Source organism: Bos javanicus, chromosome 14 (assembly GCF_032452875.1).
Source record: "Bos javanicus breed banteng chromosome 14, ARS-OSU_banteng_1.0, whole genome shotgun sequence".
Lineage (NCBI taxonomy): Eukaryota > Metazoa > Chordata > Mammalia > Artiodactyla > Bovidae > Bos > Bos javanicus.
In genome coordinates, this window is record NC_083881.1 from 274751 (window position 1) to 287045 (window position 12295).

General features: G+C 56.5%; 1 protein-coding gene across 3 annotated transcripts in view; it reads left to right on the plus strand.

Annotated features, from left to right (window-relative positions):
- ARHGAP39 (Rho GTPase activating protein 39) overlaps positions 1 to 12295 on the plus strand; it is a 59513-nt gene that overhangs the window by 11052 nt on the left and 36166 nt on the right. The window contains exons 1-2 of one of the 3 annotated variants that reach the window (XM_061438088.1): positions 2731 to 4215; positions 7872 to 8035. In XM_061438088.1, the coding sequence (XP_061294072.1) occupies positions 4168 to 4215; positions 7872 to 8035 (212 nt within the window). In that variant the 5' untranslated portion in view covers positions 2731 to 4167. Of the gene's footprint in view, positions 1 to 2730; positions 4216 to 7871; positions 8036 to 12295 lie in introns of those variants that run through there. The other 2 variants (XM_061438086.1, XM_061438087.1) reach the window with 2 other exon arrangements.

The window sequence follows — 12295 nt, forward strand, 5'->3', positions numbered from 1 at the left end:
GGCAGCTTTGTGGAGGAAGTGCATCTTCCAGGTCTGGTTGGGACAGTGGCATGTTGCACTCGGGCCACCTGCTGAGCTGCGGGTTCCACACTTCCTGCCCTGTCTCGGCCTTGCAGCTGCTCACAGGGTAACTGTGCGTGTGGGCTTCTTGTGCCACCAGAAGGCAGTCTCTGTCCTGACCTGCTGTCCTGGCTGTGCTGCCCGGGGAGCATGGATGCCCCCCCAAAGCTAGGGCAGGGGCGGTGCTCAGGTGCAGACTAGAGCACCGGGGTGACTGTGGTTCTAGGTTTCTAGGTTCCCGTAGAGGTGACATCCCGCAGTAGCTGCAGCCCCACCTGCAGCCCCGTCCCCGCCCAGGCCCCTGCCTTTGGAAACACCGCCTACAGCTTCCTTTTTCCTGTGAGCTGTGACCCCAGACAACTGCTGGGGTCAGGTCTCATTCACTGAGTGCTGTGCCCCAGGGTTAGGGCTGTGACTGAGCAGCTGGTCCTTTGGCCTTTGTTGGGACCTTTGACTTCTATGCCCCGATGGAGTCTGTTTTCAGATGTTCCTGGGATGGTCCCTGAGATGAAGCCCGGTTCACATGCTGACTCTTCTTTCTCATGGACATGAGCCCCCACCTCTGGAGCTGCATGGCCTTCTAGCGGACCAGGGCGTCTTATCCACTCTTGACCGTCACGGTTTCACATCCTTATGTTGAATGTATCTGGATCTTTAAACATATGGTTTGATGATCTTTGTCTTAACTAGACCACCCGCCCATTTGTGTTTATGAAAATTACTGTGTTTGAATTTATTTCTACCATCCTACCTCATACTCTGTCCTGTCATTGAGAACAGATTCCTCTTTTCTCCTTTTGGACTAATTTTTTCTTTTTTTTTTTTCTTATCTGAACTGGAATTCACTCACTTGACTTCCCTCGTGGCTGCCCTGGGTATTTTAACACATAGAATTCATTTATCAAAATTTAATTGATATTTTTACTCCCCTCCAAACAGTCCGGAGCTCTTAGATACTTCCTCCCAGCTCTTGCTTCCTCTGGGTGGGAGGGCTACGTTTTCTACCTGCTGCCTTCAGGGTATCAGCCTTGGGGTGTCTCCAAGGGTCATCACCCAGGCACGTCCAGGGCTTTCTATCCATTCCCTTGCCTCTCCTGAGTGGTACAAATGCTCCTCGGATGCACACAGCAGAATGATCCCCATTCCTGGTTTTACTTGGCTTTTGCCCTCTGGGGTTCTGAACTTTCTTCCTGTCTCATCAGCAGATTAAATTTTTTTTTTCCCATAGTTTAAAACTGTCATAATAGTGTGTGTTCTCTCTTAGGAGGGTTGGTCAGAGCTATATGTTTCATTATTGTGACAGAAATGGCAGGGTTCCCCGAAGTCTTTTCTCCCAGGAGGTCCTGGGGCTAGCCTCCTATGTATGTTTGGGGGGGTGGGTCGTGTCTACAGCACGAGGGCCCCAGTTTTCCCGGTAGCCTGGCTGGCTTGGCCCTGCCAGGAAGGCACTGTCTCTCCTGTTATTGGAACTTGGCTCCTTGGTTTACCTGTGCACGCTGCGGTGTTCACATGCTCAGGAGTCTCACAGCCCGCGCCACGCAGGCTGCAGGGGCAGAGAGGCCCGGCCCCAGCCTGCTGGGGACAGTGCTGCTGAGCACCAGCCAGTCCAGCTCCTGGGGCTCGTGCTCTAGATGCAGCCCATCAGGAGCCAGCACCAAGCGTGTCTGCTCTGCAGCCCGCGGAGGGAGCTGGGCTCAAGCACCTGCTCAGCCACAGGTGACTGGAGCACACCTGCAGCAGGGTGCTGAGGAGCGGGCGGCAGTCCCCAGCACTGCAGCCTCCGCCTGGCAGGTCTGTGGGATGGGGAGGGGCAGCCCTGCCTGCAAGGTGGGGGAGGGCGCCCAGTGACCCAGTGAGTTCACCTGCAGCTGCACTGCAGGTGCTCAGCCAAGGGCGACTGTCGGCATGTCCCTGTGCATTTTTTGTGAGTTTTTCGTGTGTCTCTACTTCCCCTCCAACCAGGTGCTTTTCAAGAGGTGGGGCTGCAGAGCTCAGGTGTGGAGCCGGCCTAGGGCTCCTGCTGGCTGCAGGGCCTGCGCGCAGGCAGTCTTAAGGGGTCTTGGCGGGCAGGGAGGTAGGAAACTTCCCTCAGGTGTGGGGTGTTTGTGGAGCATTTTGGGGAGCTGACCAGGACAGAGTGAGGGTGGCCAGCGGTGAGCCTCCATTCAGTCACCCGTGGAAACAGGTAGAACATCCATACCTGCAACTGGAGAAGGCCAGACCCGAGACTGAACAGCAGGGCAGGGCAGCGAGGGGTGTCCTGTCTCCAGTCTCACCCACGGAAGCCTGGCGGAGGGCTGGGCAGGCAGCAGGCGCCCTGGGGAGCAGCGAGCGCGGCTCTCAGCCTGTCGCCGCCCCCGTGCTCTGTTGTCCCGCAGTGTTAGGGGCTCCCTTTTCTCAGGGAGGCTCTGTGTTCTCCTGGGTGGGGCAGACGGGGCCAGGAGTGAGCACGAGAGAGTCTGACGCTGGCTTTGCTGAGTTTCACTGGAAACTCAGGTCCTTTCACTGCAGTGAGTGCAGTGGACTCGCTGAGCGAAGGTCTGGGTGCTCAGCGAGCACTGGCAGAAGGTGGTGCTCTGACAGTCATGGGGAGGCCGTTCTGCTACAGGAGTGCCACTGGCTCCTCCCGCTAGAGTCCAAGCTCGCTCTGCTCACCGCACAGCAGGCCAGTGAATCTGCGAGGTGAGGTGCTGAGGCAAGGAATACTTTATTCAGAGAGCCAGGTGACCAAGAAGATGGCAGACTAATGTCTCAAAGTGACCATCTTGCCAGCGTCTGGATGCCAGGTTCTTTTATGTATCAGAGACAGGTGGGAGGTGAGGAAACAAAGTAAAAAGGCCATTAATCTTGCGAACATTTACTAGGATGGCAAGCCTCCAGCAGGGGGTTGTGTCATTTTAGTCCTTCGTGCCATCTACAGGTAGACAGGGCTCTGAGCAAAGGCACTTTAGTTTAACAGTCAGGGAGAGGGGTAGGATTCTCTGAGGCAGGCCACTATGTGTGATTATAATAACAAGAGCAACGAAAAGCAAGTCAAAGAGACAGTTTCAGCATGGTGTCAGAATTGACTTCTCCGTGCAACCCTGCCTTTGTGCGGATCCTGTCCTGTCCTGCTGCCTGGGGTCACTGTACCACCCCACACCCCTCCCTGAAGCCCCCATGGGGTTTTGTGGGCCAAGGCATCTGGGGGCTGGGGGATCAGCCTGGAGGGGTGGGACTGGCCTCCCTCTGGTCTCTGGGGTGACGGAGTGTCAACGTTGGCCCCCCGTGACTGTGTAGACCACAGCCGTCTGGCACTGACCTCCTGGAGCCGGGGCGCCGTGTGGGGCTGTTCCGGTCACAGGCCAGGCCATGTGCGAGACCCGGCTCGCAAACACGTGACAGGCGCTCTGCTCCCTCAGCAGTCCTGCAGGGGCCCCGCGTCTGTTGTGTTGGTGAGGGAAGCCCAGGAAGGCGAGGAGGGGGCTGTGCCCTGCGGGTGAGCAGAGCAGGGTCTGTGTGTCCTGATGGCCTGCATGTGACCCCGAGGCCAGGCAGGAGCCGGGTGCTGGCTCCACGGTGGCAGCTTTCTGGGAGCTTGAAGGGCAGCACCAGCCTCCAAGATTAACTGCACGCATGTCCAGTTGACTCTGCACAGCCGTGTCCTTTCTGTGTGGATGCATCAGACATCCTTTCCCAGAAGGGTCTGAAAAGCTGATTCTGACCTATAGGCTGATTCTCTGACCTGCCGAGGGGTTAGGTCACAATGTTCAGCATAACAGCGTGGCTGGGCGCTAGAGGAGGGGAGTCAGTGAGAACAGCTGGGCGGGAGGCGCGGAGGCGGAAATGCCAGCCCGGCCTGTTCCGAGCAGGAGAATGCGGCCTTGTGTCTCCAGCTCAGAGCCAGGCTTTCAGAGCTCGAGACTGAGTTGGGCTCATTGTTCTGAACTTGGAAAACTTATTAAAAACAGCATTGAGAATGGAACGAAGGCCTTCTGGAAATGATGGCTGAGCAGAGCCTTGTTTATTCTTCTTCCCTCCCTGAAACTCACTGAAATGGACAAAAAGAATGAAAACTGGGTAACGGGATTTAATCTACAGTGAATCAGGGATAAGCACAGCCGGAGAATGGTGTTGGCCAGACAGGGAGGAGGAGAAAGCGAGAGCCTCGAGCAGGTTGCAGTTTCCCCACTGGAGTACTTGGGAGGGACTGTTGATGACATTTACTTGGCAGAAAGGGGTCTGTGGTCTGGGTGGGCCTTGGGGTAGACCAGATGTAGGTGGGTGTCTGGTGAGAGATGAGCTGAAGGAGGAAGGCCCAGGTGTTCCAAGTGCATTTTCTACAAGAGCCAGATTCTTACGGGGGGAGGTGGGGGAGGGAGGGGAGGTGGCCCTCCCTGGGGACGTGCTGGCAGGGCCTTGGGCCTCGTCCCCCTTACGGTGGGGCTGAGAAGAGGCCTCCTGGTCAGTCAGCTTGCTTGCAGGTGGGCAGGCGGTCACCTCAGAGGAGCTTTGGCAGGAGGGCCTTCAGATGCCCGTGGAGCCAGCTTCCAGCCCGTCCCCTCACAGCACTGCAGAGGCTGGGGCCCCTGTCCTCAGTCAGAGACCAGGAGACTCTTGTTGGAACCAGAGGAAGAAACGTCTGGTTGTGTTTGAGGTGCTGCTGCACGCAGCACGCCAGCCTGCGCAGAGCGGAGAAGAGCCGTGCCGGGCGTCCTGGGAACCCACATGGCCTTACCAGGTGCAGGTGCAACGCTGTCTTCAGTCGGAGTTGGGTTTCTGTCACTTACAACCAAAACATGTCCTAAGACCAGAAACTCATTTCCAGAGCAGAGCCTGTAAAGAAATTTGGCGATCAAGCTTCCAGGAGCGGCACAGCTGGCAGGGGCTCCCATCTCTGGCCTTTCCCTGTCCTCATTTGCAGACAGACAGCGACCAGAAGCCAGAGTGGGAGCCTCGTGTAGACACTGGGAGGAGGGGGGGAGGGAGCTGAGCACTTGGGAGAAGAAGTTGGGGTGGGGCTGGCAGAGCCGAGAGCGGGGACAGGGCTGTGGCAGCCACGAGGGCCCACGAGCAGCGCAGACACAGGGCGGCTGCTGCACGGAGGACCACGGCCCTGGGACAGCTGCTCTGGCTGGAGAGAACGGCCGCACAGAGACGAGCAGACGGAAGATGGTCAGAGACGTGCGGGGTGGGGAGCTGTGGTTGGTGCTGGAGTCTGGAGAAGAGGCTGTCCAGGGAGGGCAAGAGATGCCCTGGGTTGGAGGGCTGGCTTGCATATTGAGAGTCGGGTTTGGGAAGAACTGGGTATGAAATGAACAGCACGGCCCAAGCCGTGGTGCCCAGACAGAACCCTCTGCTCTAGAGGGAGGGCCGTGGGCAGTGGTGGGCAGGGCCTGGGGGTGCCCTTGGGAGGAGGGTCCTGGAGTTGGAGTGTCTGCAGCAATGGTACTCTGCAGGGGATCTTTGTCTCCCCATCTTTCTTACTCGTGTGTCATTATATCAACATGGACTTAGGGACATTTACTTTATACTTCGCATTACAATTTAGTATGGCTTTTTTTTTTTTCCTCAAAATGTTCCAGCTTTGGTCACTGGAAGCTCTTTATTTGGCACTGCTGTCCCTTTGACAGGCCCCTTCACTGTTGGGCTGTGTTTTTGTCTTAAGTCTTCATAACCTTCTGACTACAGGACTCTCCCTCCAGGGTCATCGTGTCTGTCTGCTTTCCACAGTCTCTGAAGATTCTGGGCGTGAATGTAGGAGCTGCTCTGCCTGTTGCTGCTCTTAGGCCCTCTCGTGTGTTTGTGTGAACTGACCTGTGTACACACGCACGTATGTGCAGATCCCCACATTACAGTAAAGGGGGGCGGGCGCCTGCCCAGGACTCCACCTCCAGTCCACCACCTTGTGGGTTGTGGATGCCTCACTCGCTGGTTCCTGACTGTCCACTGCTGCTGCTCCGCACTCCCTCAGATGTCTCCCTGAAGTGGGAGGCATGTGAACGGAAAGGTGTGAAAGCAATGGCGTGGAACCCAGAGAGCTTTTGTAAACCAAGACATGCGCAATGGCGGCCCGAGGTGCTGGTGACTCCAGGTCAGGCTTCTGTCTTTCACCCCTGGGAGCTACACCCACGCGCCGCTGGGGATGGTGAGCAGGTCCGGGTGGCCGAAGTGGGCCCCTGTGCTGAGGCTGGGCCTCAGGCCCCCAGTGGGAGGGCTCCCCTGCGCCCGCAGCCCCAACGCTCGCGCCCGCTGCGGGTCTTCTGCATCTCAGCCACTCGGGTGGGCGCGCCAGTGTCCTAGGGTGCTTTTAGTTAGAATTTCCCAATGATGAAAGAGGTGGCGCACAGTTCTCTCTGCGTTTACTGGATATTTTTTTTAAAGTTTGTTTTCAAGTCTTTTGTCTTTTTTTCTGTCGAGTATTAGATTTTTCTTATTTATTTCTAGGAACCTTATATGAGTTCTGGAAATAGTCCTTTGTTAGGTCAGATAGGTACACACGCATATGTAATGCATTATACATATTCTGTGCAGCAAATACCTCCCACCCAGGGTTTGTGTTTTTACTTGTAATAGGAAAAAAAATGTTAATTTTTAAAGATTTTATTGAATTAAAGCTGATTTACAATGTATTAATTTCTAATGTATGGTGCAGCGATTCAGTATACATATATATGTTCTTTTTCCTATTCTTCCCCATTATGGTTTATCACAGGATCTTGAATTCAGTTCCCTGTGCTATACAGTAGGAGTTTATCCATCCTATATATAGTTTGTATCTGCTAATCTCAAATTCCCTATCCTTCCCTCCCCCACACCTCCCTTTGCCAATACAAGTTCCTTCTTTTTGTCTGTGAGTCTGTTTCATAGACAAGGTCATTTGTGTTATAGTTTATATTTCACGTAAAAGTGATATCATATGGGATTTGTCATTCTCCTTCTGAGTTCCTTCCCTTAGTATGATATCTCCAGGTCCATCCATGTTGCTGCAGATGGTATCATTTCACTGTTTTTTTTATGCCTGAGTAATATCCACGATGGTAAAGATTTATAAACAGAGGTTCTGAGGTTGTAGTCCAATTTTTAATGCTTCTTTTGTCGTGAGTGGTTTTGTGTCTGATTAAGTGTACCTACTCCAAGACCACAAAGATTTTCTTCTACATTTTCTCTAAAAGTCTTATTTTTCACTTTATTTATTTTTGGCTGGGGGGGGGGGGGTGTCTTCATTGCCATGCGCAGGCTTCCCTAGTTGCAGCGTGCGTGCTCAGTTGCCCCGAGGTGTGTGCGGTCTTAGTTCCCTGACCAGGCATGGAACCTGTGTCCCCTGCACTGGAAGGCGGGTTCTTAACCACTGGACCACCAGGGAAGTCACCGTATTGTTGTGTCTTTAATGTTTGGAGCAGTGGTTTACCTAGAATTGAGTTTGATGTATCGGATGAGGCAGGGGTCGAGGTTCATTGTTTCCCATGTGTAAATTATGCCATTGCAGCACCGTTTCGGAACAGCCCCTCGGTTGTAGATCCCGGCCCTGTGTGTGTGTAGACCACCCTCAAGTGCTGCTCAACCTCTTACTGTGGACACCCACCTGGAAGCACCAGTGGGTGGTGCTGTTCCTGTTCAAAGGCAAGGACCCTGCTCTTGGAGGAGCAGGCAGCTTGCCCAGAACCAGCTGGCGAGGGGTCTGAATGCCCTCCCCAGGAGCCAGATTCCAGCTGGGTTCAGGTTGGGCACTGCATTCTCACCAGCGACCTGGGCCATGAAAAGGGCTGGGCTGGCTGTTACTGGTGCCCCAAACCCCAAGGCATAACACTGTGGCTTCTGCTGTCTTGTAGGGCGATGCCTTCCTGACTGATGCTGGAGGGCGTCCTGATGACCGGCTGACGGCCGTCCGTCTGGCTCCTGAAGAAGAGGCTGCCATGTCCCAGGCGCAGGACTACGAGTGTGAGAGCCAGCATGCCGGCCTGCTGGAGTCCCGGGTGTCAGGGTCCAGCACGAGGTGAGGAGGCTGACCTGCGGGACCAGAGGAGCCGGAGCCTTTTGCTCAGCTCGGCAGTAGGCACGTGGGGCTGGCCCACTCCCTGTCCCTCGGCCACTGCACTGCAGGCCGGGGAGGGCCTCTCCGTGGGCAGTGGATGCCCTGCCAGCCCTCAGCTGGACCCTGCCCCTTAGGCCTTCTCTCAGCATCCATGCCGAGGCAGGCAGCTGCAAATGGTCACTTTCGTTTGTGTGATTTATGGCATAACTTGGGAATAATTCCACAAGTTGCCCAAAGAAGAAGAGTGCAGTGTACGTTGGGGCCCTTTACCCGGATTCATGCTCTGGCAGCTGTGTGGTCACTGCTCCCCCAACCCTGCTCTGGGCCACTGGGGGGTGGGGCCCGTCTCCCAGCACAGGGGGCGCCATGTGGCTTGAGGCTCCGGTCTCTTGCGCCGCTGTTTGCCTTTGGCCCCTGGTTCCCTGCCTCCTTCTTGACATTTCCGGCCCCTCCAGTGCCACTCACCCTGTGGCCGCTGCATGTCCCCTGGAACATCTCCACTTCCTGTCTCTGCCTTTTGTGACATCGACATCTTTTCAGTGGACAGATTGAGCCCTTGGTATGGTCTGTCGGAGGGTTTCTGAGTGGACTGTGCCCCTCTGCAGGGTCACAGCCACCTGCCACCCCTGCTCTCAGGACAGTGGCTGTTTTTCCTGCCCCTGCGCGCCTCACCAGCTCTGGGGCTTCGACCCTTTCTGGGCCTTCCTGGGGTGGGTGTGGAGCTGTCCAGCCTCCCAGCCACAGCACCCAGCCTACCCCAGGGGGCCAGTGCCCAGCGTCTTGTATTCACTTGAACCTCTCTGTGTGGAATCACGAGTTCTGTTGTTTTATGTGGTTTGTCGTTTATTCCGCACTTTGGATCCTGTCACAGGGCCCCGTGTCACAGGCGACGTGTTTGGCCACACTTGCCTCCCTTTCTGCTGGTAGATTGCCCGTGACACACTTGGCACCCATTAGGCTCTTCTGGAAGTGAGTCTTTGAACAGGTCACTGTCTGAAGTGAAAGTCTGCAGGACTTGGAGAACAGAGAGGCGGTTGTCCACGCAGCCCCTGGGCGCTGGGGAGAGGCCGCGGCCGGTCATACCCAGAGACCGCCGCCATCTTGAGTCTTCCTCCCACATCATGCCAGACACTGTCGCCAGATGAATCTCCCTCAGACTCGACAGCTTCCACAGTGTGGCTCGGCCACGGTCATCCGTCCGTCACCCGCAGGTTCTGACCCTTCTCAGCCACGTGCCCTGCTGCTCCCACTGACTGGTGCTTGGTGTGGGCGACACTGACCCCAGGGACAGGCATGTCTGCTCGGTCCACTTGGGGTCTGCACAGGGCCTGCCTTCCCCCCGGGCCGTGGGGTCTGCTGCGGCCCACCTTGCTCCTGACCCTCACTAGACTCCGGGTTCCAGCATATTCTCTGCCCCCTGGGTCTCTGGGGGTCTTCATTAAAAGTGCTGTGGGGGGCACCCAGAACGTTCTTCTGAGAAAATGGGGTCCTGCCCACATGCACACAGCAGTGTGCTGAAAAGGAACCAGCTTCTTTTCTTCAGAGAGAATTACCACCAGTAAATTCATTTGAAAGTGTATTTAGAGCTATAAAAGGAGTTGTTACTGCTTCCCTGGGGCTCACAGTGTTCAGTCCAGTACTTTCTGAGCACCTCTGCTGGGCCGGGCCTTCCTTGGGCACCTCCACCCTTTGTCCTGGCTGATCCCACGCCGCAGCTCAAGGGGCAAGCAGGCCATCAGCTGAGGGCGATCACAGAATTCAGAGCTTCCCTTTTCACAGGAGCGAGGTCTCCAGGCTCTTTTGTCCCTGTGAGGAGTGCCCTCGGGCAGTGCCTTCTGGCTGCCAAGCATGGGGGCTGTGTCCTCAGGCCGAGAGTGGACGGTGCCCGCTGAGTTGTGTTGGGGGGATCTCCATCCTGGGGGGACAGGGGGCACGAGGCTTCCCAGTTAAAAGTGTCAGGTTCCCAAGTTTAGAAGTTTGCTCTGTCCTCTGTGTGAAGAACGGCCAGCCAGCAGGCAAGAGCGGACGAGTCGGGCCTCACACCCCCGCTGGGCAGGGTGATGGCAGTGGAGGTTGGGCCTGCGAGGGGCCTCCAGGGACACGGATGACAGTGGGCACACGTGAGGCCTCCTGCCCACTTTCCGCAGGCGCTGGCCTTGCAGGGTCACTAGAGATCAGAGGCCACGAGAGACCTGTGGGGCCCAGAGATGCTGCAACCTACGGGCGCTGCTGCGGGGCTGCCCCGCCCTCTGCGTCAAGGACACCCTCTCACGGCCCTGTCCCTCTAGCCATCCGATCCCACAATGCCTACCCAGCCCTGCCCCACCTTCTGCAGAATGGCGGGTTAGGCAGTGGTCCCACGCTTGCAAGCACAGAGCCCCAGCGCCTTGCCCCACCGGGCTGCCTAGTATGACCATGCTGCAGGGGTTGCTGCCCAGACATGGCCAAGCCCCTCAGGCTGCTCCCTCCTGCGTTCCCTCCTCCAGTCCTCAGGGCTCTCCCTCTCTACTGCTCCCTCATCTCCTGCCCCCTTTTGGCTCCACACCCTCCAGCTGCTGTACCCTGCCCACTCGGCCAGCCTACCTTTGCTCTGAGAGCTTCTAGAAGACACTGTGCATCCAAAAGATGCCCCAAACCTGCAGGGCTGCTGCGGGGCATGAGTGTGTGTGTGGTGGGGGCTCATCTGGGTGTGAGAGTGTGTGTGTGTGAGTGTGTGTGTGGTGGGGGCTCATCTGGGTGTGAGAGTGTGTGTGTGTGAGTGTGTGTGTGGTGGGGGCTCATCTGGGTGTGAGAGTGTGTGTGTGTGAGTGTGTGTGTGGTGGGGGCTCATCTGGGTGTGAGAGTGTGTGTGTGTGAGTGTGTGTGTGGTGGGGGCTCATCTGGGTGTGAGAGTGTGTGTGTGTGAGTGTGTGTGTGGTGGGGGCTCATCTGGGTGTGAGTGTGTGTGTGTGAGTGTGTGTGTGGTGGGGGCTCATCTGGGTGTGAGAGTGTGTGTGTGTGAGTGTGTGTGTGGTGGGGGCTCATCTGGGTGTGAGTGTGTGTGTGTGAGTGTGTGTGTGGTGGGGGCTCATCTGGGTGTGAGAGTGTGTGTGTGTGAGTGTGTGTGTGGTGGGGGCTCATCTGGGTGTGAGAGTGTGTGTGTGTGAGTGTGTGTGTGGTGGGGGCTCATCTGGGTGTGAGTGTGTGTGTGTGAGTGTGTGTGTGGTGGGGGCTCATCTGGGTGTGAGAGTGTGTGTGTGTGAGTGTGTGTGTGGTGGGGGCTCATCTGGGTGTGAGAGTGTGTGTGTGTGAGTGTGTGTGTGGTGGGGGCTCATCTGGGTGTGAGAGTGTGTGTGTGTGAGTGTGTGTGTGGTGGGGGCTCATCTGGGTGTGAGAGTGTGTGTGTGTGAGTGTGTGTGTGGTGGGGGCTCATCTGGGTGTGAGAGTGTGTGTGTGTGAGTGTGTGTGTGGTGGGGGCTCATCTGGGTGTGAGAGTGTGTGTGTGTGAGTGTGTGTGTGGTGGGGGCTCATCTGGGTGTGAGTGTGTGTGTGTGAGTGTGTGTGTGGTGGGGGCTCATCTGGGTGTGAGAGTGTGTGTGTGTGAGTGTGTGTGTGGTGGGGGCTCATCTGGGTGTGAGAGTGTGTGTGTGTGAGTGTGTGTGTGGTGGGGGCTCATCTGGGTGTGAGAGTGTGTGTGTGTGAGTGTGTGTGTGGTGGGGGCTCATCTGGGTGTGAGAGTGTGTGTGTGTGTGTGTGTGTGGTGGGGGCTCATCTGGGTGTGAGAGTGTGTGTGTGTGAGTGTGTGTGTGGTGGGGGCTCATCTGGGTGTGAGTGTGTGTGTGTGTGAGTGTGTGTGTGGTGGGGGCTCATCTGGGTGTGAGAGTGTGTGTGTGTGAGTGTGTGTGTGGTGGGGGCTCATCTGGGTGTGAGTGTGTGTGTGTGTGGGGGGGCTCATATCTGAGTGTGTGAGTGTGTGTGTGTGTGGTGGGGACTCATATCTAGGTGTGAGTGTGTGTGTGTGTGGTGCAGGCTCATCGCCCTGCAGGGTTGTGCCTTCTCCTTCCTGCCCTGAGCACATCTGGCCTCAAAGGGCAGGATGAGGTTCTCAGAGAAGATTGTCAGCACTGTCCCCTCAGTCCTCTGCTAAAGCCCACCTGTGCTCCCGCCTGGAAAGTTGGGCTTGCAGCAGAGAGTAAGGAGACGGGTGCTCCCCTTCTCTGCAGGTCCTGGAAGCTTCTGACC